Source organism: Nomascus leucogenys, chromosome 10 (genome assembly GCF_006542625.1).
Source record: "Nomascus leucogenys isolate Asia chromosome 10, Asia_NLE_v1, whole genome shotgun sequence".
Classification (NCBI taxonomy): domain Eukaryota; kingdom Metazoa; phylum Chordata; class Mammalia; order Primates; family Hylobatidae; genus Nomascus; species Nomascus leucogenys.
Window position 1 is genome coordinate 87,507,995 of NC_044390.1, and position 27,964 is coordinate 87,535,958.

General features: G+C 54.0%; 1 protein-coding gene across 4 annotated transcripts; it reads right to left on the bottom strand.

Annotated features, from left to right (window-relative positions):
- Window positions 1-155: 155 nt before the first annotated feature.
- Window positions 156-27,879, bottom strand: MSI1 (musashi RNA binding protein 1). 4 transcript variants are annotated; one of them, XM_030821500.1, is made up of 15 exons: window positions 27,646-27,879; window positions 27,446-27,486; window positions 26,803-26,884; window positions 26,619-26,703; window positions 23,330-23,371; window positions 21,699-21,791; window positions 17,636-17,684; window positions 16,426-16,508; window positions 15,487-15,604; window positions 12,205-12,285; window positions 10,216-10,272; window positions 6,307-6,375; window positions 4,997-5,151; window positions 4,431-4,493; window positions 156-1,948 (listed from the first exon to the last, which is right to left on the bottom strand). In XM_030821500.1, exons 1-14 carry the CDS (start codon window positions 27,702-27,704, stop codon window positions 4,452-4,454), a joined length of 1,056 nt encoding a protein of 351 aa, XP_030677360.1. In that variant the 5' UTR covers window positions 27,705-27,879; the 3' UTR covers window positions 156-1,948; window positions 4,431-4,451. The 4 variants fall into 4 exon arrangements, with proteins under 4 accessions (XP_030677360.1, XP_030677359.1, XP_030677362.1 ...); XM_030821499.1 differs by having other exon boundaries at window positions 4,997-5,184; window positions 27,646-27,771; XM_030821502.1 differs by lacking the exon at window positions 10,216-10,272.
- Between the last annotated feature and the right edge of the window lie 85 nt (window positions 27,880-27,964).

The following is a 27,964-nucleotide window of genomic DNA, read 5'->3' on the forward strand; positions in this document are numbered from 1 at the left end:
CGTGACTGACTGGCCCTGTTCATCTATCTTGTGTCAATTTAATTCTTGGATCCTGCCAGGACCCTAAGAGGATGGAGGTGAGTCCTGCCATCCCTAAAACAGGAAAATGAGGTATCCCTGAATGCACAGAGACACAAGACATTGACAAGCCCAGCAACGTTTTCAAATAATTTATTAGGAATTTAAAACTGAAAATGAAACCTGGAAAAAGAAGTTACAGATGTGGAGAGAAGAGACACCGGAGGGTGGTAACTTGCTGGCTTCAAAACACCATGTAACATCTTAAAAAAAAAAAAAAAATCCCCAAACAAATCAGAAAACGGAATTCCAGGGTCCTGAGCCCATGGTTGGGCCCAGTGGGGTGGAAGGGTCCGGGGATAAGGGAGAGGGAAGCTAAGTGTCTCAGGACTCAGCTCAAACATGTAGAAAATTAAAAATAAAAACCAATAAAATGCAGCTTCTCTTTTATTAGGAAACATTAAAAAAAAAAAAAACCCAAAACACGAACAGCCGCGCATCTCAGTAACAAAGATTATTGCTTTGTGTTCTCAGGGCTGATAGGTTAAGCACCTCACACAGATAATTAACTCTCCAAAGGCGGGGTTTCCAGGTGGGGGCGATGCTGGGGAGAAGAGAGCTCAGGCCCTGGGCCTCGTAACTGGGGGACAGGGACACACAGAGGGGGGATGGCAGTGGGTGGGCCTTGGCCCTGCCACGCCAGCCAGGCCACTGTTCATGAAGGTCCAACGCTCTGAACCTCTCTTTTTCCTTAGAAGGGGGCTCTGGGGTGAGAGGCTGCCAAGGGACTCTGGCTGTGGGGTCATCCTGGTGGGAAACTTCAGTGAGAGAATGTGGGGGTTCCCTGAGACGCCCTTTGCTTTCCCCTGGGGTCTGCCCTCGCCAGAGCGTCCCCTGGTGCCCACTCATTGCGGGAGTCGAGGGGGAAGGGGGACAGACTGAGCAGAAACCATGAAGACCCAACCTAGGTAGGGAGCAGGGGAGACCTTTGGAGAGTTAATTCCTGTCCAGCAGTGTCTCTGGGCAAACCCTGCTCTTCCCATGCCCTTTGCCCCCACACTGGGTTTTTGGAGTGGGCAGGTCCAACCAAGGCCTTGACCCTGAGGGCCTGAGAGAGCGGGCCTGCCGTGGCCACAGCTGAGGCCTGCAAGCTTACAGTAACGGTGTCTGAGGGGACAGAAACAGGGGAGGGGGGAGCCCCTCACCCCCGAGGGGTCTTAGAGAGGGGTGGGCACATCACCTCACAGTATTTACATATGATACAGGACGGGATGGTTCCAGGGGCTCGGCCTGGCCTCCCCGCAGCCCTGCCCTCCTCTCCAGGGCTGGAGGGAGGCAGCCAGGGGCCCACATCCAGACAGACACTTTGTTCTCAGCTGGTGAGGGGCACCTGGCCCCTTGCCCCCTGCGGCCTGGGGCTTCACATTCACAAACCTAGAAATAGTTTAAAAACGGTTTCTTTAAAAAAAAAAAAAAAGGGAAAGGGTAAAGGAGGGGAAATCTGAATAAAAAACGGGTTGGGCTGCGGCCTGTAGCAGGCTCCCTCCGCCTTCACTCTAGCTATGCACAAATCCAAAAGCCTTTTGGGGAGGAGGCGGTCCTAGGGGGGCGCGGCAAGGAGGGAGGGGCGCGGCAGGGAGGGATGGACCAGAGGGCTGGGGTGGGCAACCGGCTAATCCAAAATAAATAAAAGCGGGGCCGGGAGAGGGGCGGGTGGGGACAGGGGCAAGGGCGAAGAGGGGGACGTTAGTAGGGGAGCCAGACGCTGTCGGGGGCAGCAGGGCAGCAGGGCAGGGGCCGGGCCCGGGGAGTGGGGGGCAGGCAGTAGCAGGTCCGAGTCGCTGCAGGGGAGGGGGCGGCGGCTGCGGCTGAGGTCTCCCGCCCCCTCGCTGGCTCGCTCGTGGTCCTCAGTCAGCTGCAGGCTGGGGCGCTGGGAACACAGCCAGGAGGTTATGGGGGCTCCCGGGGCACACGCAGCCCTCCCCAGTTCTCTCCCAGAAGAGCTTTGTTCGTAAACTACCCACTTTCTTCTTATTATTTTTTTAAGAGACAAGAGTCCAGCTCTGTTGCCCAGGATGGAGTGCAGTGGCAGCGATCATAGTTCACTGCAGCCGCAACCTCCCTAGGCTCAAGCGATCCTCCTGCCTCAGCCTCCTGTTAATCTGGGATTACAGGTAGTATCTGGGACTACAGGTGAAGGCAAACACACTCTGCTCATTTTTGTTGTTGTAGCAGAGATGGGGATTCACTATATTGCCCAGGCTGGTCTCGAACTCTTGTCCTCAAGCCATCCTCCTGCCTTGGCCTCCCAAAGATCTGGGATTACAAATGTGAGCCACCACACCCAGCCAGACTTTGCATTTTCTGTTCCGTAGTTGGATGGCTCTTTCCCCAGATTTTGAATGGCTGGATTTATTCAAATGTCCCCTTCTCAGAGATACCTTCTCTGAACCCCACATCTAAGATAGCCCTGTCATGCACAGTCTGGAATTATCTCATATGTTCACTTGATTTTTGTCCTGTGAAATGAGAGGGGACTTTGTCCGTCTTGTTCATCCCTCTTTCCTGGAATGGGGCTCATAAATGAATGGGTGAATGAACAGAATGTCATGGGCTCACAGTCTCCCAGCATCTGGATAGACACTGTGATGGCCGTGTACACAGTCCCACAAGTCAAGGTATCCTGTTGTTTTTTGTTTGTTTGTTTGTTGAGGTGGAGTCTTCCTCTGTTGCCCAGGCTGGAGTGCAGTGGCCTGAGTTCGGCTCACTGCAGCCTTCGCTTTTTGGGTTCAAGCGATTCTCGTCCCTCAGCCTCCCGAGTAGCTGAGATTACAAGTGTGCACCATCACACCAGCCAAGTTTTGTATTTTTAGTAGAGATGGGGTTTTACCATGTTGGCCAGGCTGGTCTAGAACTCCTGACCTCAGGTGATCCGCCTGCCTTGGCCCCGCAAAATGCTGGGATTATAGGCGTGAGCCACTGCGCCCGGCCAAGGTATCCTGTTTTGATAGCTGTGTACTATACCACTGTACACACACTAATTTGTTTAACCACTCTCCTTTTGATGGATATTTCAGTTATTTGCAGTTTTAAAAATAAATGCCTAGAAGTGGAATTGTTGGGTCCAAGGGCATGAATGTTTGAAACTGGGACAAACATTGCCAGACTGCCCCGGGAACCCCTGAGCCACTGTACTTACTTGCTTCTCCCATATCTTGATCAATGCTGGGCAGTGTTCCTCTTAAAAAATCTTTGTGGCTGGGCCCGGTGGCTCATGCCTGAAATCCCAGCACTCTGGGAGGCCGAGGCAGAGGAGGATCGTTTGAGCCAGGAGTTCAAGACCAACCTGGGCCACATAATGAGACCCCATCTCTACAAAAAAATTTTTTAAAACAACTTAGCCAGGCATGGTGGCATGCTCTTGTGGTCCCAGCTACTTGGGAGGCTGAAGTGGAGGATGGCTTGAGCCTAGGAGTTCCAGGCTGCAGCGAGCTGTGATTGCACACTGCACTCCAGCCTGGGTGGCAGTGAGACCCCATCTCTATTAAAAATAATAATAATAATAGGGCTGGGCATGTTGGCTCACCCCTGTAATCCCAGCACTTTGGAAGGCTGAGGCAGATGGATCACTTGAGGCCAGGAGTTTGAGACCAGCCTGGCCAACATGGCAAAACTCGTCTCTACTAAAAACAAACAAAAAAAATATCAAAATTAGCCGGGTGTGGTAGCGCATGCCTGTAATCCCAGCTACTGGGGAGGCTGAGACACGAGAATTGTTTGAACCCAGGGGACGAGTTTGCAGTGAGCCAAGATTGCGCCACTGCACTCCAGCCTGGGCGACAGAGCGAGACTCCGTCTAAAAAAATAAAATAAAATAATAGTAATAACAATGAAATATCTTAAAAAATCTTTGTGGCCTGTGCTGGTGGCTCACACCTGTAATCCCAGCAATTTGGGAGACTAGGGCAGGAGGATCCCTTGAGCCCAGGAGTTTGAGACTAGCCTGGGCAACACAGTGAAACCTTGTCTCTACAAAAAAAGTAACAAAATTAGCCAGGCATGGTGGCATGTGCTTGCAGTCCCAGCTACTCGGGAGGAGTCTGAGGTGGGAAGATCCCTTGAGCCCAGGAGGTCTGGGTGACAGAACGAGATCTTGTCTCAAAAATAATAATAATAATCTTTGCCAACCTGATAGGTGGGAATGTGAAGCCTTACTGTTGCTTTGATTTCTGTGTTTAAATGGAGTAGGGTGAGCAGCTTTTCATCTTTATTGACCACAGCTGGTATAAAGATCTGTCTCCCCTGGGACTGTGGTTCTTGAGGGCAGGGATGGGGTCTGTGTCCCAGATTCGATGGCCCAGGACAGGCTTCCCCAGTGCCACCCCACCACCTGCCCACCCCCACATCCTCACCTCCTGCCACCGTCCCCTGCTTCAGTGGTACCCATTGGTGAAGGCTGTGGCAATCAAAGGGCCCTGAAAAGGAAAGAATTTGACTCCTAGATTCCTGGGAAAGTAGAGGAAGATCAGGGGCTCCTTCTCTCTCTGCAGGACATCTGAGGTGAGGCACAGACCCCTCTCTAACTGTCTGGATCGCCCCCCGACTGCAGGTCTGCCTGCCCGCATCGCCCCCCACTGCAGGTCTGCTCAAAGATTCTCCAACAGAGGGCCAGGGAATCTGCACAAACCGTACCCTGGATAAAACCAGGGCACCCCTGGAATCAAACCTCCATGCAAGCAGAGATGCCATGTGTCTCATCTGCACCTAGAGCCCACTATGCCTGGCATTCAGAGGCTATAACTAAGTGCCCGCTGAGTGAATGATAACCCCCACAGTTCTTCCTTAGTGATCTTTCTCCATTCATCCCCCCTCACCCTCCTTTTGCCCCCAGAGACAAAGAAGGTCTCTCCCTTCCCCAACTTGGGGGTCTCTCAAGGTGTCGGGGGTGAGGTGGAGGCCGCTAGGCCTGGCCACTCACCCCAAGACTGTGGCCGAAGCCGGTGCTGGGGGCAGGGCTGGCGGCGCTGATGTAACTGCTGACCCCCGAGTCCTGGTTGGCCGCCCCATAGAGCTCGGCCATGGGGCCGGGGCTGGTGGTCCCCAGGAAGCCCCCTGTGCGGCTGGGAGTCGAACCTGGAGGGGGAGCCATCGTCCAGGGGTGAGAGCCTGGCAACCCAGAAAGAAGACGGTGATAGCCCCGGTGCCCTCTGCCACCCCACGGCACCCCCTCAAGCCTGTCCCACCCACCCTGACCTGGAACCCCACATTTCAGAAAGTCCTGTGGGCCCACCTCCTATAGATCTCCCCGCGCCCATCCACCCAGTCACACCTAGCCCTGACCCCCATCATCTCGTCTGACCACTCAGCAGCCTCACCTCCTGAGCCCCTTCCCAACCTCTCCCCACCTAGCAGCTGAATGCATGTTCTAAACCCTGACCCGTGTCCCTCTGCTACTTGCAATTTCCACTGTCTCCCCAGCACCCGGGCTCCTCCTGCCTCCGTTCTCCACTCCCCACTTCCGCACTCTCCCCACCCACTGGCCTCCAAGCCTTTGCATATGCTATTCCCTCAACCAGAAACACTTTTCCTCCTCTTTGCCTTTGAATGCAAAGTTAAGAGGCCCTTCCTCTTGGAAGCCTTCCCTCGCCTTTCCTAGAGGCCCCAGCTGGGAGCTCCTCTGGTACCGGACTCCCCCTAGTGCAGCAGCATCAGCCATCAGCATTATTGCCTTTTTAATACCTGATGCCACCACCAGGCTGCAAGCCCTGGAGGCAGAGACCCTGTCAGTCTTTTTTTTTTTTCTTTTGAGACAGACGGAGTCTCACTCTGTTGCCCAGGCTGGAGTGCAGTGACGTGATCTCAGCTCATTGCAACCTCCGCCACCTGGGTTCAAGCGATTCTCCTGCCTTGGCCTCCCGAGTAGCTGGGATTACAGGCGCGCACCACCACACCCAGCTAATTTTTGTATTTTTAGCAGAGACAGGGTGTCACCATGTTGGCCAGGCTGCTCTGGAACTCCTGACCTCAGGTGATCTGCCCACCTCAGCCTCCCAAAGTGCCAGGATTACAGGCAGGAGCCACTGCGCCCGGCCGACCCTGTCAGTCTTGCTGAGGGCTGGCTCGCCCATGCTGGCACGACGCCCAGCACAGAGCAGGTAATCAGGTGATACTTGAGTGAATGAACAAGTGTCCCTCTGCAAAGGGGTGGCAGTGGCCTCCTCCCCTCCCCTGGACTTCTCTGTTCCCTGTGCTCCCTCATCTCTCTTCCTGCACTTCAGAAGAGCTCACCTGTCCCTCGAACCACAGCCGCTGCCGCCGCTGCTGCCGCCATTGGACCATAGGCAGTGAGAGGAATGGCTGAAAGGAAAGGGATGGGCACATCAGCATGGCAGTGAGGGGCAGAGATGGGTGAAGGAGGCCCCTACCTTTTAGGCAGGGCCTCTCCAGCCTGGCCCTACCTCAGAGGGTTCCATGTAGCCCCACGGTCAAGGCAGAAAAGGCTACCTTGGGCCACCATCTGTGTTCTGACCTGTGGCATGGATGGAAAAAGGTGGGAGAGAGGACAGCTTCCCAGTGAGTAGCTGAGCCTCAATTTCTCCCCTGGTCTGGGGGTACATGCTTGAACAACCCAAAGCTCATGGAGGGTGGAGGCAGGGCATCCAACCCTGAGAAGCTGCGAAGGTTGCCCGCAGCTGCCCCCTTCTCCAGGGTGCCCTTGGCAAAACAGGGATCACTTGGCCCAGAGGTGCCTGGGAGCTCACGTCCTTCTTTGCAGCCCACGACAGCTAGTGATAGACTGACACGGGACAGGCCCCCAGGCCTGCTGCCCCCAGGTAGAGCGCCCCAGGGGTCAGGCTGAGGCTGGGCTCCCACGGAGGCCATAGCTTTGCACCACACCCTCTGCTGCCTGTCCTGCTCCCCTCGCCCCTGTCTCCTGAGAGCACCCCAAGGGCCTCCCTGACCACCCAGAAATGACCACTGCCTCCCCCAAATCCCCCCAGCCTCTTTGTTTGCCATCTCCTCTTCAGACACAGGCACCTATCCCCTTGTTTGCTGTCTGCCATCATTGTCACCTCTGCAGCACCTAGCACCTTGCCTTGTACACAGCAGGTGTTTAATAACTGCTGAAGGATTAGAAAGGGCCTCTGCTTAAAACACCCAGTGGCTTGAATGGCTTGAGCCTGGAGCTTCCTGGGGCTGAGAGGTGAGCACCTCCTACTGTGACTCTTTCCTAAAAACTTCATACAGTGGGCTCCTTCTCACTCAGATGCCACCTCCTCTAAGAAGCTTTCCCTGAATACCCCCACTCAGGCAGCCCCTTGTCCCCAACCCTAATGCCTTAGCACATTTCCCTGCTTTAATTTCCTCATGGAACTTCTCACCCTCCAAAAATATATTTTTTTTTAAATTAATTTTTTTGTAAAGATAGGGTCTTGGAAAGGCCGGGTGTGGTGGCTCACGCCTGTAATCCCAGCACTTTGGGAGGCTGAGGTGAGCGGATCACCTGAAGTCGGGAGTTCAAGTTCAGCCTGACCAACATGGAGAAACCCCATCTCTACTAAACAAAAAACAACAAAAAAAAATTAGCCAGGCATGGTGGTGCATGCCTGTAATCCCAGCTACATGGGAGGCTGAGACAGGAGAACCGCTTGCACCCAGGAGGCAGAGGTTGCGGTGAGCCAAGACCGTGCCATTGCAATCCAGCCTGGGCAACAAGAGCACAACTTCATCTCAAAAAAATAATAATAATAAATAAAATAAAATAAAATAAAATAAAAGATAGGGCCTTGGTATGTTGTCCAGGCTGGTCTTGAGCTCCTGACCTCAAGCTATCCTCCTGTGTTGGCCTCTCAAAGTGTTGGGATTACAGGCATGAGCCACAGCATCCAGCTCAAAAATATCTTATTTGCTTTGGGGATACTCAGGTAAGCCTTTCTTGTTTTACTTGATTTTTTTTTTTTTGAGACAGAGTCTAGCTCTGTTGCCCAGTCTGGAGTGCAGTGGCATGATCTTGGCTCACTGCAACCTCTGCCTCCTAGATTCAAGTGATTCTCCTGGCTCAGCCTCCTAAGTAGCTGGGACTACAGGCGTACACCATCATGCCTGGCTAATTTTTTTTTGTATTTTTAGTAGAGATGAGGTTTCACCATGTTGGCCAGGCTGGTCTCAAACTCCTGACCTCAGGTGATCTGCCTGCCTTAGGTTCCCAAAGTGCTGGGATTACAGGCGCCCACTACCACGCCCAGCTAATTTTTGTATTTTTAATAGAGACGGGGTTTCACCATGTTGGCCAGGCTGGTCTTGAACTCCTGACTTCAAGTGATCCACCTGCTGTGGCCTCCCAAAGTGCTGGGATTACAGGCATGAGCCACCACCCCCGGCCTGTTTACTTGTTTACTGCTGTCTCCTTCCTCTGGAATTTCAGTTCCGGGAAGACAGGAACCTTGTCTGTCTCACTCACTGTTGTGTCCCCAGTGCCTGGAGTGGTGTCTGGTACAATGAATATTTATTGAATGCACGAAAAAACCACCCAAGTCTCCTTTTCTCCAAGGCTAGAGGAGAGTTCAGATCCTAGGTGCCCAAGCACTGTTGATCTTGTACCTACTCCCTTGCCTGCCAAGATATCACTAAAGGGACATTTCTTCTGTCATTTCTTTAAGGCCAGGGACTGGGCTCTGAGGTCTGTTGTTTGGCTCATTTAGGCATTTCCATAAGGTCAGAGGAGCCAACCCCAGCATGCGCTCACCACACTGTAAAGAATGACTTATTTATATAATAAGTATTTGCTTCCCTCTCTAAATTGCAAGTTCTGTGAGATCAGGGCCTGCCTCTGTCTTATCCCTGCTCTGTCCCCAGGGTCTGGGAGAGCATCCTGTGCACGGTAGGTCCGTAACACATGGTGCTCTGTTGCCCAGGCTGGAGTGCAGTGATGCAATCATGGCTCGCTGCAGCCTTCACCTCTTGGGCTCAGACGATCCTCCCACCTCAGCCTCCCAAGTAGCTGGGACTACAGGCATGCGCCACCACCACAACTGGCTAGTTTTTTTTTTTTTTTTTTTTTTTAGTAGAGATAGGGTTTTACCATGTTGCCCAGGCTAGTCTTGAACTTCTGGCCTCAAGGGATACTCCTGCTTTGGCCTCTCAGAGTGCTGGGACTACAGGCGTGAGCCACCATGCCCAGCACGCATAGTTCTTAAATGAGTAACAAGGACCTCCTTCCAGCCCTCCACCCCGACAACTACTGGCCAAACTCTCCCTCTTTTCAGGGAAGAGCCTCTGTCGCCTGCATCTCTAAGGTTCTCCTCCCCACCCGTTCCTTCACTCCAGGTTTCTCCTCTCCCCCATTTTGGGGGAACCCTGAGCACCCCTTGGAAGGAAGGTCTTATCTAAAGCAGGGTCCATGCTCACATCTTCCACACATGGCCAGGTTGAGGGGAGAGTCTGGGGGTGGGGTGGGGGAGAAGCAGGTTGGACAGAGAAACCCCGTGCAGCCCACCCCATGTGCTTGCAGTCTCCTCGGCTCAAGGCTGGCCCCGCAGCTGAGCTGGCTGGCCCGAGTGAAGGTTCCAGCCAGGAAACCAGCCCCCTGTCACCTTCACCCCACTTGTCCAGAAGTCACCAAAGGGCTGGATTCGGCCCTTGGCAATATTTCATTTGGCTCACAGTGTTTTAAACATTTAGAATCTGTTGCCAACATTGAAAAATAACGGAAAAATTCATACGAAAGCAAAAGCCAGGTTTCTGGCATCTCTGGAAAAACATGAGATCTGAGCATAGTGAGTCTGTATCCCCCCCCGGCAAGAGTCGGCTGGTACCAAGGGCAGGTATGCCCACGCTGGTGTGCAGACGTCCCCACACAGCCCACTTTGCAATGAGTTTGAGACCCTGGCTTGTTCACTGCGGGATCCCAGAGCCTCCATGGAGCCTGGCACACGGGAGGTGCTAGATAAATATTTGCCAAATGGATGAATGAGTGACTTTGCCTCCATCTGCTTGGCTTGGCCCTATGCCCCACCCTTAAGGGCCATGTAGCCGCCCAGACTGGCCAGTGCCCAGGCACAGTCTGCTGTGTCCCCACAGCCGGAGGGCTGGCGGGCAGGAGAAAAGGATCCCGTTAGCTTTCCCCAGGAAGCTCCCTGGGCCCCTTCTCTTTCTCCCCATGTGGCCTGAGAGGTATACAAAATCCGAGCGACTGACCTGTAAGCTCGGGGAGGACTGGGGCGCTCGGGAGAGGGGTCCGCTCTACACGGAATTCTAAAATGAAACGTAAAACAGCTTAGGAAGAAGCAGGGGAGGCCCCTTGGACATGGCCCAGGGAGGACAAATGCACCCACAGGGACACTGGGTGAGGAGACAGGCCATGCACAGGACCCAAGAGCTGGGGAGGGGGAGAGCACAGTTTCCAGAAGGCAGGGGAGGGCAAGGAGACAGACACAGAGGAGAGACAGAGAGAGAGAGCAGAGTTGCCACCTATACCCTGGGCACGGGGCAGGGCTGGAGCTACGATTCCAGGTGTTTGTTTCCTTCTTTTCTGTTTCTTTTCTTTTCTTTTTCTTTTTTTCTCTCTTTTTTTTTTTTTTTTTTTTTTTTTTTGAGATGGAGTCTCACTCTGTCTCCCAGTCTGGAGTGCAGTGGTGCGATCTCGGCTCACTGCAAGCTCCGCCTTCCAGGTTCACGCCATTCTCCTGCCTCAGCCTCCCAAGAAGCTGAGACTACAGGTGCCCGCCACCACGCCCGGATAATTTGTTGTAGTTTTAGTAGAGACGGGGTTTCACCATATTAGCCAGGATGGTCTCGATCTCCTGACCTCGCGATCCGCCCATCTTGGCCTCCCAAAGCGCTGGGATTACAGGCGTGACCCACCACGCCCGGCCCTTTTTATTAAAAAAAAAAAAAAAAAAGATAGGGTCTCACTCTGCTGCCCAGGCTGGAATGCAGTGGCATGAACACAACTCACTACACACTCTACCTCCTGGGCTCAAGCGATCCTCCCACCTCAGCCTCCTGAGTAGCTAGCTGGGACCACAGGCGCACAACATCATGCCTGGCTAACTTGTAGAGACAAGGCCTCACTATGTTGCCCAGACTGATCTCAAACTCATGGGCTCAAGCCATCCTCTCACCTCAGGCTCTTAAAGTGCTGGGATTACAGGCATGAGTCACCATGTCCAGCCTCGGGTGTCTCTAAAAGGCTTACAATTTGATTGTTACCAAAAACATCTCCCAGAATCCTCTTCTTCTCGTGTGTGTGGTGTGTGTGTGTGTGTGTGTGTGTGTGTTGTGGGGGAGGCAGCTTGATGAAAAGCGACAGCCCTAGAAAAGGTAGGTCAGGCTTGGGTTCAAGTCCCAGCTCTGCCACTTCCTAGTTGGCTCATCTTACTTGTCATTCTTCCTCTCTGAGCCTATGTCCTCACCTGTAAAATGAGGATAAGCACCCTTCCCCCATGAGATTATTGAGAGAATTAGGCAACGTCCCATACACAAAGTTCTCCAAGCTGAACAGCCCTGGGGCAGAGGATGTAAGTGCTTAGGGGCCCTCCAAATACATAAGACCCCCAAGTAAATAAATAAATAAATAGCCTTGCAAAAGTTTGGTATTTCTTATTTCAAAGAAAACTGCATTGAATAGTCATCATGGGAAGTCTGGAACTTTGCTGGGCTTCCTGACATTGACTTTCAGGTCTAGTGTTATCTTTATGTTGGCTTATAAATGAGCGTGGTAATGATAATGCTTTTCAATTGGTTTTCAGCATTTAGGCTCTCAGCATAATACCTTATCTGGACTTGAAAGAGCGCAGCCTAGAGCCTGGCTGTTATAGGTGTCGGTGATGATGTAACCAACAATGGCCCTCGGAGAGGCCCCCACTACAAGCCCAATGCCCTCTCTGGTGGAAGTGGCAACCCTGGAGTCGGGTGGGGAGGAAAGACAGGCAGGAGGCAGGCAGAGGATGGCCTGGGAGAAAACAGTGCCATGCAGGGCCACGCTGGGAGCCCCTGTCCCCAGCTTCTGGGGAGGGGTTTGGGGGGATGGGTGGGGAGAGGCCCTCTTTCCTCAGACATGCCCTTCCTTCCAAGCCTCCAGCAAGCAGACCCCCAGCCATGCACCCCTAGACACCACCCTTAGAAGTCAGACTGCCCGGGAACCAGGGGCATGCTGGCAGCAGAGGGATACCGAGCAGGACTTACCGGGGAACTGGTAGGTGTAGCCAGGGGCGAGGCCTGTATAACTCCGGCTGGCGTAGGTTGTGGCTTGGAAACCAGGGTAACCTGATGGGGCAAGGGGGCAGTGTCAGATATCTCATCCACAGGGCGGATCCTGATGATGGAGAAGGAACTGAACCACTCATGTCCCCTCACCTTCCTTTATCATGAATAATGGCTATACCCTCCAAATACCTTCTTCATACCAAGCCCTGTGCTGAGCACACTGCACACTATTATCCTGTTAAACTCGCCTTAGAGGTAGGTACTGTTAGGTGCCCCATTTTACAGACAGGAAACTGAGGCTCTGAAAGGTGACACTTTTTGGCTGAGAATAATCCAATGCTCTTTGAGCTCTGGCTCCTGCTTCCCTCCTGTCCTCATCTCCTGCATGCTGCCCCTCCCTCCCTCTGCTCCAGTCACACTGGCTTCCTTGCTGTTTTTCAGCTTTGCCAAGCTCATTCCCACCTCAGGGCCTTTGCACATGGTGGTGCCTTTGTCTGGAGCACTCTTTCCAGATGACTGCATGCCTGAGTCCCTCTCATTGTGCAAGACTCCGAAACATCTTCCCATAGGCATCCTCCTTCCCATCAGCCACAATTTCTATCATGTCACCTTGGCTTTTCTTAGTACTGATGATCATTATCTGAACTTATATCATTATTTTTTTTTCTTTTTTCTTTTTTAGAGACAGGATCTTGCTCTTTTGCCCAGGCTGGAGTGCACAGTGGTACAATCATAGGTCACTGCAACCTCAAACTTCTGGGCTCAGGTGATTCTCCTGCCTCAGCCTCCCCAGTAGCTGTGACTACAAGGTGTGTGCTACTATACCTGGCTAATTTTTAAATTTTTTTTTAGAGATGGGGTCTTGCTATGTTGCCCAGGCTGGTCTCGAACTCCTAGCCTCAAGTGATCCTCCTGCCTTGGTCTGGAATTACAAGCCTGAGCCACCACACCTGGCCAGAAAGTACTCATGATTTCTTTAAGTGCTGATTTTCTGTCTTCTCAAAGAAAAATCAAATAGTTAGCAATAATGGTGTGATTAAGATTAAAATTCAGATCTGACTGGCTGCAAGCCTCTTAACCACTGATCTCACTATTTGTTAGATAATTTCTTTCTTTTTCCACTTTTTTTTTTTTTTTTTGAGATGGAGTTTTGCTCTTGTTTCACAGGCTGGAGTGCAATGGCGCGATCTTGGCTCACTGCAACCTCTGCCTCCCGGGTTCAAGCGATTCTCCTGCCTAAGCCTCCCAAGGAGCTGGGATTACAGGCATGTGCCACCACCCCCAGCTAATTTTGTATTTTTAGTAGAGATAGGGTTTCTCCACGTTAGTCAGGCTGGTCTCGAACTCCCGACCTCAGGTGATCCACCTGCCTCAGCCTCCCAAAGTGCTGGGATTACAGGCGTGAGCCAAGGCGCCTAACCTCTTTTTCCACCTTTTAAATGAAGGGTGAAAACAGCTCATGAATCACCTTAGAAGAAAACTTTCTCAATGTTCTAAATAAAACAAGATGAAAGAGACAGGACAACTAACTACAATACCTGATTCTAGCCTGGATCTTGTTCTGAGGGACAAAAATATTCTATAAAGAGCAGTACTGGGTCTGGCTGGGCATGGTGGCTCATGCCTACCACCACAACACTTTGGGAGCCTGAGGTGAGAGGATTGCTTGAGGCCAGGAGTTCGAGACCAGCTGGCAACATAGTGAGACCCTGTCTCTACCAAAAAAAAAAAAAGAACATTATTGGGTCAATTGATAAAATTGGAAAATAGAAAGTAGATTAGATAAAAATATTGTATCAATTATAAACTTAGGAAGTTGATAACTAAACTGTGGTTACGTGAAAGAATATCCCTAATCTTAGGAAGCATCAAAGGGTAAAGGGCCACGATGCATGTAACTAACCCTCAAATGATTCAGTGAAAAATCACAAGTCTGTGTGTATACATGTGTACATACATATTTGCAAACACACATACACGCACATATATACCCATAGAGTAAAACTGATCAAGCAAAATGGGGCAAAATGTTAAGAACAGGTGAATCTGATAACAGGGTATGGGGATGTTCTTTGTACTGTTTTATTTTTGCAGCTCCTCTGAGTTTGGGATTACTTCCAAATAACATGTTAAAGAAAAAAGAAAAGCTTCAAGGAAGACTGGGCCCTATTTGGAGGCTGCTCGCCTCCCTGACTTCTGACCCTCTAGCCCATGCCGTGCCCCCTCCTCTGAATTCCCAGAGTACCTCTCTGTGTGCCACTCCCCCATGCCTGGCATAAAGACCCCCTCGTACTGTTCTCTTTCTGTGTGTACACATCTCATCTACCCAGGGAGCCTATGAGCTTCCTGGGGGCCAAACTCAGATTTACCACCCTCAGTCTTGGACCCAAAGCACAGCTGACTCCTGCTCAGCTTTCAAGGCTCATGGCAGCCTTCACCTCCTCCAGGAAGTCTCCCCAACCTCCAGGTGGGTTTAGGTGCCTCCTTGGGCCTCCCACAGCCTCCAGTCACTCTGTAGTGGCAGTGCCCCTTTACTCTGTCTCCAACTTGAAGGAGAGCCCCATGAGAGTAGGTTCCGCTTCTCAGAAGTTGCTCAATAAATATTACTTGAATGAATAAGACCAGGCAGCCTTCCTTTTGCCCCTCCAAAGGCCTTTGGGCCTTTGCAAATGCTGTTCCCTCTGCCTGGAACACTTTTCCCCTTCCCGTCTCTCCAGCCTCCCCATCACTGGCTCCTACTCCACCCACAGACTCAAATGTAACTTCTTTTCTCACTTCTCCAAGTCATGGTCAAGTTCCCCGTGACCACACTCCCTCGGCACCCTATACTTCTGCATCTGAAATCTATCTTCTTACTTGTTTTTCCTGCCAGATTGTAAAGCTCCAAAGAAAGTCATTGTTGCAGTCCTGGCATAATGTCTGACATATAGAGTTGCTCAATAACTGTGTACTGGATGGATGAATGGATGGAGGAATGGACAGATGGAGGGATGGATGGACGAGAGAGTGGACAGATTGACAGGACCAATGAATATGGTTGGACCTTCCTGCTGGCTACCACCAGAGGGCAGCACCCCCCAACCAAACCACCCCACCTTGGGTAGGACTGCCAGACCTGACGGATCCCTAGTCCCCACTCCTGCCCAATGACTCAGACAGGAGGAGGGCAGACCACAGAGGAGGTGCAACACCCACACAGCCCCTGCTAGCCCTGGGAGCAGTTCCGGCAGAAAGAAGCCGCAGGCGCAGGTTCGCGCATACCCAGCATGCCGATGCCCAGCATGAAGGCGTCCATGCCGTAGGGCATGACTCGAGACCTCCCCCGGGCTGAGCCCGTCGGCGACATCACCTCCTTTGGCTGAGCTTTCTTACATTCCACCTGCAATGAGACCTGGCGGTTAGTCTTTCCCACAGAGCTAGAGTCATTAGCCCTCTTGTTCCCTGGAAAGCCTCTTTATTAATTTTATTAATTTCACTGTCCAGCTGAAAACAATTTCATGGTTACCACTGATGGAGCACTCATTATGTGCTGGGGAGTGTGTAAACGGCTTTGCATGGCATCGTTCGATTAATGCTTACACCAATACTATGATGGAGGAGCTTTTCCAGTCCCATTTGACAGATGCGGAAACTGAGGCTCAGAGAAGGGAGGTCATCTGCCCGATTAACTACCATGTGACACTGCCTCCCTGTCTAGGTTTTCAGGGGTTGGAAGAACTGGCTCTGCCTCCACTCACTCGAAGCCCCTCTGCCTGCCTTTAGAACCTCAGAGCTTCCCTGGCAGGCCCCCACAAGGGAGCCCGTCTTCTCTGTGGCCTGCGCTCCATCCCAATCCCAACTCACCATGTTTTTTTTTTTTGTTTTGTTTTTGTTTTTGTTTTTTGTTTTTGTTTTGTTTTGTTTGAGACGGAGTCTCACTCACTCTGTTGCCCAGGCTGGAGTGCAGTGGCACAATCTCAGCTCACTGCAACCTTCACCTCCCGGGTTCAAGCGATTCTCCTGCCTCAGCCTCCCGAGTAGCTGGGATTACAGGCACGCACCACCACGCCTGGCTAATTTTTGTATTTTTAGTAGAGACAGGGTTTCACTGTGTTGGCCAGTCTGGTCTCGAACTCCTGATCTCACATAATCTGCCCACCTCAGCCTTCCCTAAAGTGCTGGGCTTACAGATGTGAGCCATTGCGCCCGGCCCCAACTCACCATTTTGTTGTTGATTTCATGAAAATGAATTTCACACACTTTCTCCACGATGTCCTCACTCTCAAACGTGACAAACCCGAACCCTAGAGGTTGGACAAAGGATAAAGGCAAGGTCAGAACCAGAGCGCAGGGTCAAAACTCAACCCCAGGTCATACCAATATTCCCGCTCCTCTCTCTCTGGCGAGTGAGAGTTAATGAAAGGCTCTGCTCATAGCCTGGAATCCTCTGAACTATCCACTGAGACAGGGTTTCAAGTCCCAGATTACAGATGAGGAAAATAAGGCTCAGATAAGTGAAGTAACTTGCCCAAGGTCACACAGCAAGTTAGAAAGTGGTAGAGCTGTGATGAGAATACACTCCACATGCTTTTTCTAGTCCTCAGGTGTTTTCCAAAGAGGGAAGAAGGAATACACATGCACACTCATTTAAACTTACACAAAGGTATACATGTCCAAACATACAAATGTACATAGACACACACACATTCACGCATGCACACACCTAGATACCTCCGTATCACACACACTCTCAGGGCTGCTCTACACGTGCAGTTACCCTGACATACCAGATACAAACAGATATTTAGGCACAGATACCCCCTTTTGCAAAGATACAAATACACACACACACACACACAGAGCACATACCCCACTCCCAAAATAGACTAAAAGTCCTGAAACAACTGGAGAAACAACCCCATCTCCTCCTGGGTGTGCCCCAGGGGCTGGAAAGGGATTTCTCAGAAGGTAAGGCCCTCGGGAGAAAAACAGCCAGGTGGCACACACGCACACAGTGTGGCCCAGACCATCACAGGTTCAGAGGCAATGGGGCTGGGGGCTGGGCAGGAGGTGACTGCCTGGGGCTATGGAGTCAGCCTGACCCTGGGCGGCCTGGCCTAAGCTCTGGTTACCAGGGACAAGGTAAGCCCGGGCAGAGGCAGACACCACTAGGGTGGGGGTAGCAGGCTCAGTGGGTTGCGGGGACTGGGAGGGGTGGGTACTCCTCTGTTCCTCTCGTGTGTCTGCAATTCGGCAAGTTTCTAGCACAGGAAATGGTGGGACAAAAGCCTTCTGTAAGGCCAGGCCCGGGAGAGGACGCAGATCCTGGGGGATAGGATGTCAGGAGGCGAGATGAAAGGGCAGCTGTGACCTGCAGCCCCCTGGCTGACCACGGGGCCCAGCCTGGGAAGGGGGAGGGGGCCACACTCACCTCGGTGCCGGTTGGTGGTTTTGTCAAACATCAGCATGGCGTCGTCCACCTGAAACACAGCCCGCCATGGAGGACCCAGCAGATACCAGCGGAACCCACTACCACCAAGGAACAGGGGCTCTGGCAACCCACTGCCCTCTTGCCCACTCCAGGCTTGACCTTCAACCTGCTCCCTGCACAGGGGACAACTTTCCTTCTGCAACCCCACTGAAAACCCTTTTCAATCACCATCATCTCAGTGGACCAGCCTGCATTTATTAAGCTCCATCGTCCTCCCAACATTCCCTGCATGGTAAGATCCCCATGGTGTAGATAAGAAAATAGGCTCAGAGAGGTGAAGTTGCCTGCCCAAGATCACACAGCAAGACCTTGACCAAGCTGGGGAGGCACAGAGAAGATACTAGAGAAGGAAATATGGGAGGGAGGAAAATGACAAGATGGGGAAGCAAAAGCCTCATCCCTTTCTGTAAAAGGCCAGGAGGACAGCAACCAGACTGGACTCCCCTCTCTGGCTACAGATCTTTTCCTCTAATTGAGGTTTCCTTTTGCTAGAGGCTGTAATTAAAGCAAGTAGAGTTCAGTGCCTGGGCTGCTTTGCCTCCCACTGACTGGGGGAGGGGAAGGAGACTGGGGAATGGGAAGGATCTACATCATCCATCCTCTCTTGGACCCTAGTCCACTCTTGTTACTTCCTCTAGGTACCCCTTGGATATACGGTCACCAAAGGCCTTGATGCAGACCTTTCTTTTGTCTGCATCTGGTGCCTCCTCCTTGCCCTCTTTCTTAGCTAAGGTCTGAGTCACCTTTGGTATATAAATCAGGGGCTGCCACTGATACCCAACCCAATCCTACTCCAGGCCCCAACCCTCCCCCAAATGACCAGACATCCAAAGGATTAAAAAAAACACACACACACACAAAACTTTTCTCAAGCCATCAAGCCATGGGAAACCAGCCTCTTCCCTACTCTCCTTCCCTCTACTTCCAGGCCCATCATCCACCACCTTCTTTTTTTTGGAGACAGAGTCTCACTCTGTCACCCAGGCTGGAGTTCTGTGGCGAGATCTCAGCTAACTGCAGCCCCTGCCTCCCAGGTTTAAGCAATTCTCCTGCCTCAGCCTCCCGAGTAGCTGGGATTACAGGTGCATGCCACCACTCCTGGCTAATTTTTGTATTTTAGTAGAGACGGGGTTTCACCATGTTGGCCGGGCTGGTCTCGAACTCCTGGCCTCAAGTGATCCACCTGCCTCAGCCTCCCAAAGTGCTGGGATTACAGGCGTGAGCCACCATGCCCGACCCCATCATCCACCTTCTAAAGGCCCTCCCCTGCCTCATTAAAGACCCTGAACTACAGTGATCCTTCAGCTCTCCTTAGGCATCAAGCTACAGTGGGCCTCTGACTCCCTCTGGGAGAACCAGGACCCCACTAAGCTAGGAGGCAACAAGGTCCCTGGAGAATCTCATGACATCTCTCTTCTCAAAGAGCTGCCTGTACTGGGGCCCATGCAGCAGAGTGGCACTCTCACTCCCATCCTATGGACCCACTCTGAGTCCCAATCCCAAATCAGCTGGATCGCCTGAATGGGACAATCATTTCAGGTTCAGCACATCTTCCCCACCCCTCACTTAACCAATGAAAAACAGAAACTCAGAAAGAAGGATTGTGATCAAAGCACAGGCTTTGGGTAGGACGGGCCTGAGTTGGAATCCTGGATCCTGCATTTGCTGGTTGGGTAACCTTGGGCAGGTGACTTGATGTTTCTCTGGCTTTTGGTTCCTCATCTGTGAAACAGGCATAACAGTGTCTATCTCACAGGTTGAAGTTAAATGAAAGACACCTTTTTTTTTTTTTTTTGAAAAGGGTTCTCACTATATTGCCTAGGCTAGTCTTGAACTCCCAGGCTCAAGCAATCCTCCCATCTCACCCTCCTTGGTAGCTGGGACTGCAGGTGTGCACCACCGAGCCTGGCTATGAGAGGATTTAGTGAGATAGTGCATGTAACACTCTTAACTCACAGCACCCGGGATACAGTAAGTGCCTAATAAATAATAGCTATTATTGTTATCTTTACAAGGGAGGGACTTGCCCATAGTTACACGGGGGGTATGTGGCAAAGCTGGGGAGAGAGCAGCCAGATACTACTGGCTTGAAGGTTGCATGAGGACAGTGTCTGTGTCATTTAGGGCCATGACCACCATCCTGTTGAGCACCTTGACTGGAGCTCAATCATTTTTTGAATGAATGAATGAATGAATGAATGAACAAACCAGCCACACCCTCCCCCCAATCCTACAGCTCGGAGTCCTTGCCTGACCCACAAATGGATTCAGCCCAAATCCACAACTTTTCACACCTTTCCTCCACCCAACCCTGCAAGGAAGGCCACCATCCCTGGCCCCACTGCACCCTTCAACCTGGGCCTTGGCTGGAGAGGCCCCTAGTGGGACGGTGGGGTTGAGGCCAGGGCAGGGGGCAAGGAAGATGGCTGGGGGTCCAGGTTACCCCCACCGGTGTCCCCTCCTGGGGCCAGCTGAGGGGAGGGAAGCTCCCGGCCCAGTGTCCTTAATAGGCTTTGGTCTCCATGGGAACCCGAGGGCAGGGGGGATCGGGCGGGGGGAGGGGAGGCGGCCGAGGCCTGCTGACCAGTGGGAGCCAAGCCGCCAAGTTCGGCGGCCGCTAAGCCTGAGTGGCAGCCATGGCGGCTGACCATTGTTCCCCCCTCGGCGGCGGCCCCTCAATCCGGGCGGGGGGCCCCCCGCCGCGGGGCCCTTGGCATTCCCGGCTGTCCCCCTCGCTCCCTGGCAGCCTATTCTCCGGCTCCCCCTGGCCTCCCCGGGCCGGTTTCACATGCCAACGCCGATTTAGGCCCGAACAAAAGACGCGGCCGCTGACGGCTTCTCCTGGGGCCCGGTTGCCATGGCAACGCCGGCCCCGGGGGCAGGCGGCCTCCAATCACAGCTGCTGGATCAGATTAGTGCGAGCTCTAATGCTCGGCGCTCAGACACAAAGACACCCTGCCGCAGCCGAGCCGGGCCTGCTGCTTCCCAGGAGCGCCCTACCCTCTGGGGCCCGGGCCCGCCCGACCTGCCCTCCGTCCCGGACCCAGGTGCCCACCGAGGCACGAAAGCCGAGGCCTCTGGTCCCCCACACCACCAGCCTCAGCTGGCCAGGGGACACCTCCCCCCCACACACAATCCCAGGCCCATTTCCCAGGCCACGTCCCCCTTCGCTTGCCTGGGGGTGACTCGAAGTGTCTTGATGGGAAAGTAGAGACCCAGCCTCTCGCCTGTCTCACCTAAAAGAAGAAAGACCAGGGACCCCGGCCCCAAGCAAAACAACCCTCTTTCCCTCCTAGACGTCAAACCTAGGCCCCTCTCTGCCATCTCCCCATGGGACCCCAAAGTTCACATTGTCCACCTTTCAGAGGACACCCTATTGTTGGATGTCGCCACAACATCTACCTCTTCAGAGGCCCAGAAATTAAAGCTCCATGCCCCTTATAGCTCACAGCCAATCCTCTGGGCCTGATCAGGAATTGGGGGGTGCTCTCATCAGTTCCCCCAATACCCAGGGGACCAGCAGCCCCCCAGCTCCTGCTCCAAGCTCCCCACCTGTGCAAATAGGGTGCCGAGTGCAATTGGGAGTCATATTTATTGCCTCCTTATCATCCTCGCCTGGAAGGAGTGGGGAAAGGTTCAATAGCCCGTGGCCTGGACAGGTGCAAACTCCCAGGGGGCCACGGGGTGACTTGATTGAACTGGCTGCGGCAGCACTGCCTCCCTTGTGAGAATGAAGACAAGTAAGAGAAAAATACAGTGGAAGGGCAACAACAGGGCCAGCTACTGTGTGGCTTCTCTGTCCCTAGAGATATCCTGAGTCTGAAGCTCACAGATGAGCCAGGAGGCTGCAAGGTGGATTGGCCTGGTCTCCCCCAACAGCAGGATCCAGCCCCACTCTCATCTTTCGCAGGAATTGAATGACCTGGCTGGATTCGGCTTGCTAGTGCCCCATTCTACAGCATGTTCACAGCCCCAGCAGCGAGCGCCCCCAGTTTAAACCCACCTTCCCAAACTGCTCAAAATATTGCTTCACATCCTCCACCGTGGTGTTCACCGACAGCCCCCCCACAAAGATCTTCTTCGTTCGAGTCACCATCTGTTAGGGGAGGGAATGAGAAAGTGGGCATCTGAGTCCTGTGGCCTACCGCCACCAGCAGGGGCTCGAGCCCCCCTGCCAGGATGCCAGCTGACAAGCTCTCTGTGGCCCCAGCCTCTTGAAAGGCCCCCCCACAAGCTCCCTCTTGGACCCCCGCCTCTAGGCCTGTCATGGGCAGCTGTGCACCCACACCCTGGCTGGCTCGAGTATGCCTCCTTCCTGCCTCCTTCCCTAGGGACTATGTCCAGAAAATGCCTTCCCTAAGGACTAACACAGGGAAGGGGGCAGGCCAGTGACCCAGACCCACAGCCTAACTCTAAGACCCCACTGGCCCTCCTGGGAGATCCCCCAAGGTCCATCACAGAGTCTCCCTGAACTCAATGCCGACATTTTCCTCATCAGCCTCCTCCCAACACAACCTCTGGCAGCCCCGTGGCCCCAGCCCTGTTTTAGGAAGAACACATGGTCCTAATTACCCCAGGAGCGCATGGCTAATCCGCCGCAATTCCCAGCCCCATCCTAACACTAAAGCACCTTCTGTCACCAAACTGCTTAATGGAATTAACCCAATTCTGACCATGTGCTCCCTGGTGCGGCTTCCTTCGAATACCTGCTCCATAATTGCTTTCAGGCCCTCTACTGGACCCTTCCAGAGATGCCCCTTTCCTGTCTCCCAAAACTCTTCCTCTCCTTCAGCCCTGGCAGGAGTTGGGGGCCTTGATGGAATTCACTGGCCGGGAATCTTAAAGAGCTCTAGTTCCACCTGGCAAAGCAGGAAACCGAGCTCTCCTGGAGAGGGACCTCGTCCTAGGACCCATGATAAGTCAGTAAACTCAGGGGTCCTGACCCCATGTTCTGCAATCAGTCTCTCCTTCTGTCCTCTATATTCAATTGCTTCAAAAGGAAGACCTGGCTAGTTGCTCTGAGGCCTGGAATAGACTCTTAGGCCCCTGCCCTGCACCAAAAGTTTTTTGAGTGTTGTATCGCTCAACTGCTCAGAAATCCATTTTCTGCGCACCTTGCCCCTCTCACCGGGAGAACTCGCCAGAGCAGCAGGGTAAGAGAGCATTGAGAAAGCAGCCACAGACATCTAAACTGAAAGACAACAGGTGACAGAGTCTGTGGTCCCCTCTGCCTCTGCAAAGGGTGACTGGGGGGATCCAAGGGTAGCTCCCTAGCCTGCCTGTAGCACCGCCTTAATTCCACCGCCTTAATTCCACCGATGTTGGAATTAGACTCAGGCTCCAAACTCTACTGGGTTCAAATACAGGACGATGAATCCTCTGAGTAGCTCCCCTTTCTCCCAACACACACAAGCCCCTCTCCAGTCCACCCCAGAGCCCACGTGGAAAGACGTGTAGTGTCTTCAGGCCACAGAGCAAGGACGTCAAGAATCCCCTCTTCCCAGCCCAGCCCATTCCACAAACACTCCAAGCAGAGGTTCCAGAAGCATCTTCCAGAGCAGGAAATACTGGGAAAAAACACTGCCCAGCATTGCCCATAGTAAGAGAGCTCCTCCCAGACATAGACACACCTACCTTGGGCTGTGCTCGTCGAGGGAAGGCCACCTTGGGGTCAATCTACAAGAAAAGAGAGAGGTAGAAGGGGTCTTGGTTATCGCATTTTTAGAAGAGTGACCACACAGCCTTCAGCCCTCAGTACCTCTCTCCTCCCAGGACACAAAGGTGACAGAAATCACAAAAGCCTCTAGGAGGAGAGAATAGTGGTTAAGCATTTATTTATTTATTTTTTTCAGACAGAGTCTCACTCTATCACCCAGGCTGGAGTGCAGTGGCACGATCTCGGCTCACTGCAACCTCTGCCTCTCGGGTTCAAGTGATTCTCCTGCCTCAGCCTCCCTAGTAGCTGGGATTACAGGTGTGCACCACCACACCCAGCTAATTTTTGTATTTTTAGTAGAGACGGGGTTTCACCATGTTGGCCAGGCTGGTTTCAAACTCCTGACCTCAGGTGAGCCGCCCGCCTCAGCCTTCCAAAGTGCTGGGATTACAGGCATGAGCCACCACACCCAGCCAGTTAAGCATTTAGACCCTAACGTCCCACTGCTGGGTTCAAATCCCATTTGCACTGCTTCCCAGCTGTGAGGCCATGGACAAGTTATTTCCCCTCTTTGAACATCAGGGTCAAGTTCACCTGCAAAATGGGCAAATAATAACACCCACCTCAAAGGGTCATCAGCAGATTATTGGAGATAATGCATACAAAGCACTTGGCATGGTGTCTAGCTCACAGCAAAAACAAAAACAAGAAAGTGTAAGCTGTCTTATTCCTTCAAGTATCAGGTAAATTGAGGGCCTTCCTTGCGTAACTGACTTCACACAGATGACCTATCTAGGTAAGGTATGCAATTCAGGCTTTGGAAACCCTGCAAATGGGAATACTCTTTGTCTGCAAAAGGCCACAAGCTGAGAGTTCATAACCATCAGGAGTAGGCTCAGTTCTGTTTTCCCAGTACTATCAGCATCAAACAGCTCTCCTTGAGGCTGTGAGCAAACAGCTCCCTGATAATGCAGCTAGGCTTGGGGCAAGGAAGAGTGCAGTCTTCGGTGACGTGAAAGGGCATGGGACTTGACTTAGAAACTCTGGGCCTCTTGCCAAGCCTGTGATCTTGGTAATGCACTGGAACTCTCTGAGCCTCAGTTCCTTCATCTGCAAAGTGGGGACAATCACACCCACTTTTCCCAGGGGCAGCTGCGGGGAATCAGATGAGATAACGCGGGTGAAAGCGGCCCTTTGTGAACTGCCTTTCATTGCACAAACAAAGGTGCTATTACCAGCAGGCCACCTTTGCCCTTGGCTGTGAACAACCAGAGGGAAAAATCAAGATGCATCTGGGTGTACTCCTGGGTACTATAGCTGTATGACAAACAGCAAAAGACAGGGCATGAGACGCTGTGATCCATGCAGGGCCTACGGGGCCAGGTCAGGCCAGAGCTTTTTGACACCCACATGGGTGGACGTCATTCATAAGTTCACCAGCCAATCGCAGGGAAGATCTATCTTTTCCCAAAGTTCCTTCTGTTCAAAACTCAGCCTCGTTCTAGGCAGCTGGCTCTGGCTTCTCTCTGAATGGCACAGACCAGGAACTAGCCTCCTACAGGCTCCCCCACTGGAATCTGTCCACAGAGATGGAACCTCCAAAATCCACACTAGGGCAATGCCTCCTCTCCTGCCAAGTCCCACTGGGCTCCAGGGAAAAATCACAACTGCCCATTTCTCCCGCCTGAAGTTTCAATTCCACACCTCCACGGACATGTCCATCCTTCTATTTCTCCCAGAAGCAGCCGCCCCAGCCACCAGAGCACCACACACAGTCCCCCTACACAGACCCCGATGGGGAGATGGTACCCAAGCCACGTTCCCACAGACCCACGCACACCCCATCCCTGACACACCCCACCTCCACTGTGACTCACAGCTGGCAACATAAATAAAACCCAACAAGTAAATAAAAGGTGAAAGTCAGAACTCAAAATAGACTCCCCACAGTAAACCTCCCTCCCACCCCCTTTCCCAGGCTGGAGGACGCCAAACACAGACAAAGCCCTGGCCCTTTTCGGCCCCATCTCCTAAGGATACTCATCTCACCCTCCTTCCTCCCTCATTCTCTTCCCCTTTATCAATCTTCCACTCCTCCATCCCCCAGCCCCTAAATCTCAGCTTCCTCAGCACTGCAGAAGCCATCAGTGCATTCTGAGGACAGGGGATGGTAGCAGAACAGGCAGCTTGATGGCAGATAATCACCAAAAACAATAGGCCACTGTCTCTCCATTTCCAGGCTTGGGTCACTCAGGCTGCGCCAAGAAGATCCTTTCAGAGCCGGCAAAGTTGAGGCCTGGCCTCATTTGCTCATTACTGCGAGCGGGAGCGGGAGCCACTGGGCAGAGATAACAGGAGCTGGGGACAGGCGGTAATTTGACAAATTCTTGGGCACAAGCAGCTATTGTTGCAGGTAAACAGGAGCCAGGGACTGACCCAAGCAGAGAGGCCCAAGGCTGGGGGACAGCCGGGAAGCATGGAGAGAAGACATCCACACTATCCCTGCCCCCGGCAGACACCCCCATCACATGGGGGTAACCCCCTCCTCTGACTTTTCTCCTTTTCCATCTGCCCTGGAGCCAGCGCCCCCTGCAGGGTCTAAGACACGAAGGAGCTGTGGGACAACAGCAAAATGTTCCATGAGTTTGAATGCCAACCAAGCAGCTTCTCCTAAGATCTAGTCTTCCGAAGGGTCATTTCCAGGCAAGCTAGAGCCCTTCCCATAAATCCCCTCCGTGGGCAAAGCAGGTCCCTGTCTTCCACACAAAGCAAGGAGCTCATTGACCAAAAGTCGGGGGAGGAGGGAAGGAGAGAGGGAAGGGGCTTCAAGGGATGCTTTGCCATTGGTCTGGATGAAGAGGGGGTGTTGCAGAGCCAAATACTAGTTAGAGTTCACAGAAGCCACCGGGTGGGTCAGTGCTACCCTGACTCACCCAATTTGGGCTGGGGGGGGGGACCTAGCCCCACCCCAAGCTCTGCTCTGAGGCATCATGATTAGTACTTCTAGGGAGAGGGTGGTGGCTGCCTCTCCCCTCACCAGGACTAGGGGAGGGGGGACGTAGCATCTCATGGCAGGCCAGGGATTTTTCTCCTCCCTCTCCCCCCCAACTCTAGTGACAAAGTTTCAGAGCATGGCAGCCCTCTTACTCAGAAAAACTCCCTCCTTCCTCACGGACCCCGTCCAGCTGTCCCTGGGGAGAGTCCTGACCCTCTCCTCCGGCAGCCTCCCTCTCCCGAAGGACCCCCGAAGCCCCGAGGGCCACTCACTGTTTTGGAGTCGAGCTCGTGCCGCGATTGCGCCAGCACTTTATCCACCCCCGCCTGGTCCATGAAAGTGACGAAGCCGAAACCCCTGCGCGCCGTAGTGAGGGAGAGGCAGATGGTTACAAGGCAGTGAGTGGCGGGTGGAGGGGGGCGAGCCGGGAGCAGGAGGAGGGGGTGAGGGGCTCACCTGGATCTCTTGGTCAGGGGGTCCCGCATCACCAGACACTCCTTCACCTCCCCGAACTGGCCGAAGTATTCGCGCAGCCCTTCTGTAACCACACACCCGCCTTCGGACCAGCCCGGGCCCCGTGCCCTTCCCCCCTCCCCCCGTCCTTTGCCCCCGGTGACCCCGGAGCGGCCCGGCCGCCCCCGCGCCAAGCTGCCCGCGCGCTCTCCACTGTCGCCGCCCCCCACCGCCCTCGCCCCGTTCCCGCTGAGCCTCCTGGCGCCCACTGGGGCCCCGGGAAGCCGAGGGCCGAGCTGGGCTGGAGGGGGGACGGCTCTGGCCGGGTTCCCGCCGCTCCGGGAGCAGCCTCACAAAAGTTTGAGCCGCAGGTGCTAGCAGAGTTGGCGCTGCCGCCGGCGGGTCCCGGGGGCCCAGCCCACCCCCCGATACCCCCTGAACCCCTCATCTGCTCCCCTCCACCCGCTGGGCCGGGTGCGCTCGCGGATCGCCCTGCGCTCTCGGGGTCTCTGGGCGGGGCGCGAAAGAGGGCGCGAGGGCGCCCGGGGTCAGCGGGGCGCAGGGCCGGGCTGGGGTGTCCGGGTCCGGGGCGCCGGGGGGTCCGGGGTGCCCTGCCGGACCGGCGGGCGCTCCCGGGCTCGCTCACCCTGCGTAGTCTGCCAACTGAGTCCCCCGATGAACATCTTGCTGCGGGAGGAGGAGAGACACAAAGGGCCCGCGTGAGCGCCGGGCGCCAGGGCGCAGGGGGCGCGGGCCCGGGCCCCGGGGAGGCCCGGCCCGACCCGGATCGGCCATGTTGGCGGGGCCAGGGCGGGCGCGGGCCAAGCAGGCCGGGCCGGGCCGTACCAGGGGTCGTGCGGCGAGTCCGGGGAGGCGAGGCCGGGCTGGGGCGCGTCAGTCTCCATCGGGAGCCGCGGGCGGCGCGGGCAGCGGAGCGGCGGCGGCGGCGGCGGCGGCGGCGCTCGGCGCGGGGCAGATGAGGAGCGCGGCGAAGGGGGCCGGACGGACAGGCCATGCTGCCCCCTCCCCCGACCCCGCTCGGGCGGGCGGGCGGGGACGGCCGAGGGGAGGGCCCGCCGGGGGCCGACCTGCCGGCTCCTCCCCCCGCCGCCCTGCGCGCATAAAGCCCCGCGCTCGCCCGCGCGCCCGGGCGCCCGCGGAGGCG

What these genes read in the sequence shown, in the direction of transcription:
- MSI1 (XM_030821499.1), bottom strand. Translation starts at nt 27,704, where the DNA reads ATGGAGACTGACGCGCCCCAGCCCGGCCTCGCCTCCCCGGACTCGCCG. An exon ending in CTACACCTACCAGTTCCCCG is followed by an intron (nt 10,273 to 12,204) that starts GTAAGTCCTGCT and finishes GTTTCATTTTAG; the next exon opens with AATTCCGTGTAGAGCGGACC. An exon ending in AGTCCTCCCCGAGCTTACAG is followed by an intron (nt 6,376 to 10,215) that starts GTCAGTCGCTCG and finishes CTTTCCTTTCAG; the next exon opens with CCATTCCTCTCACTGCCTAT.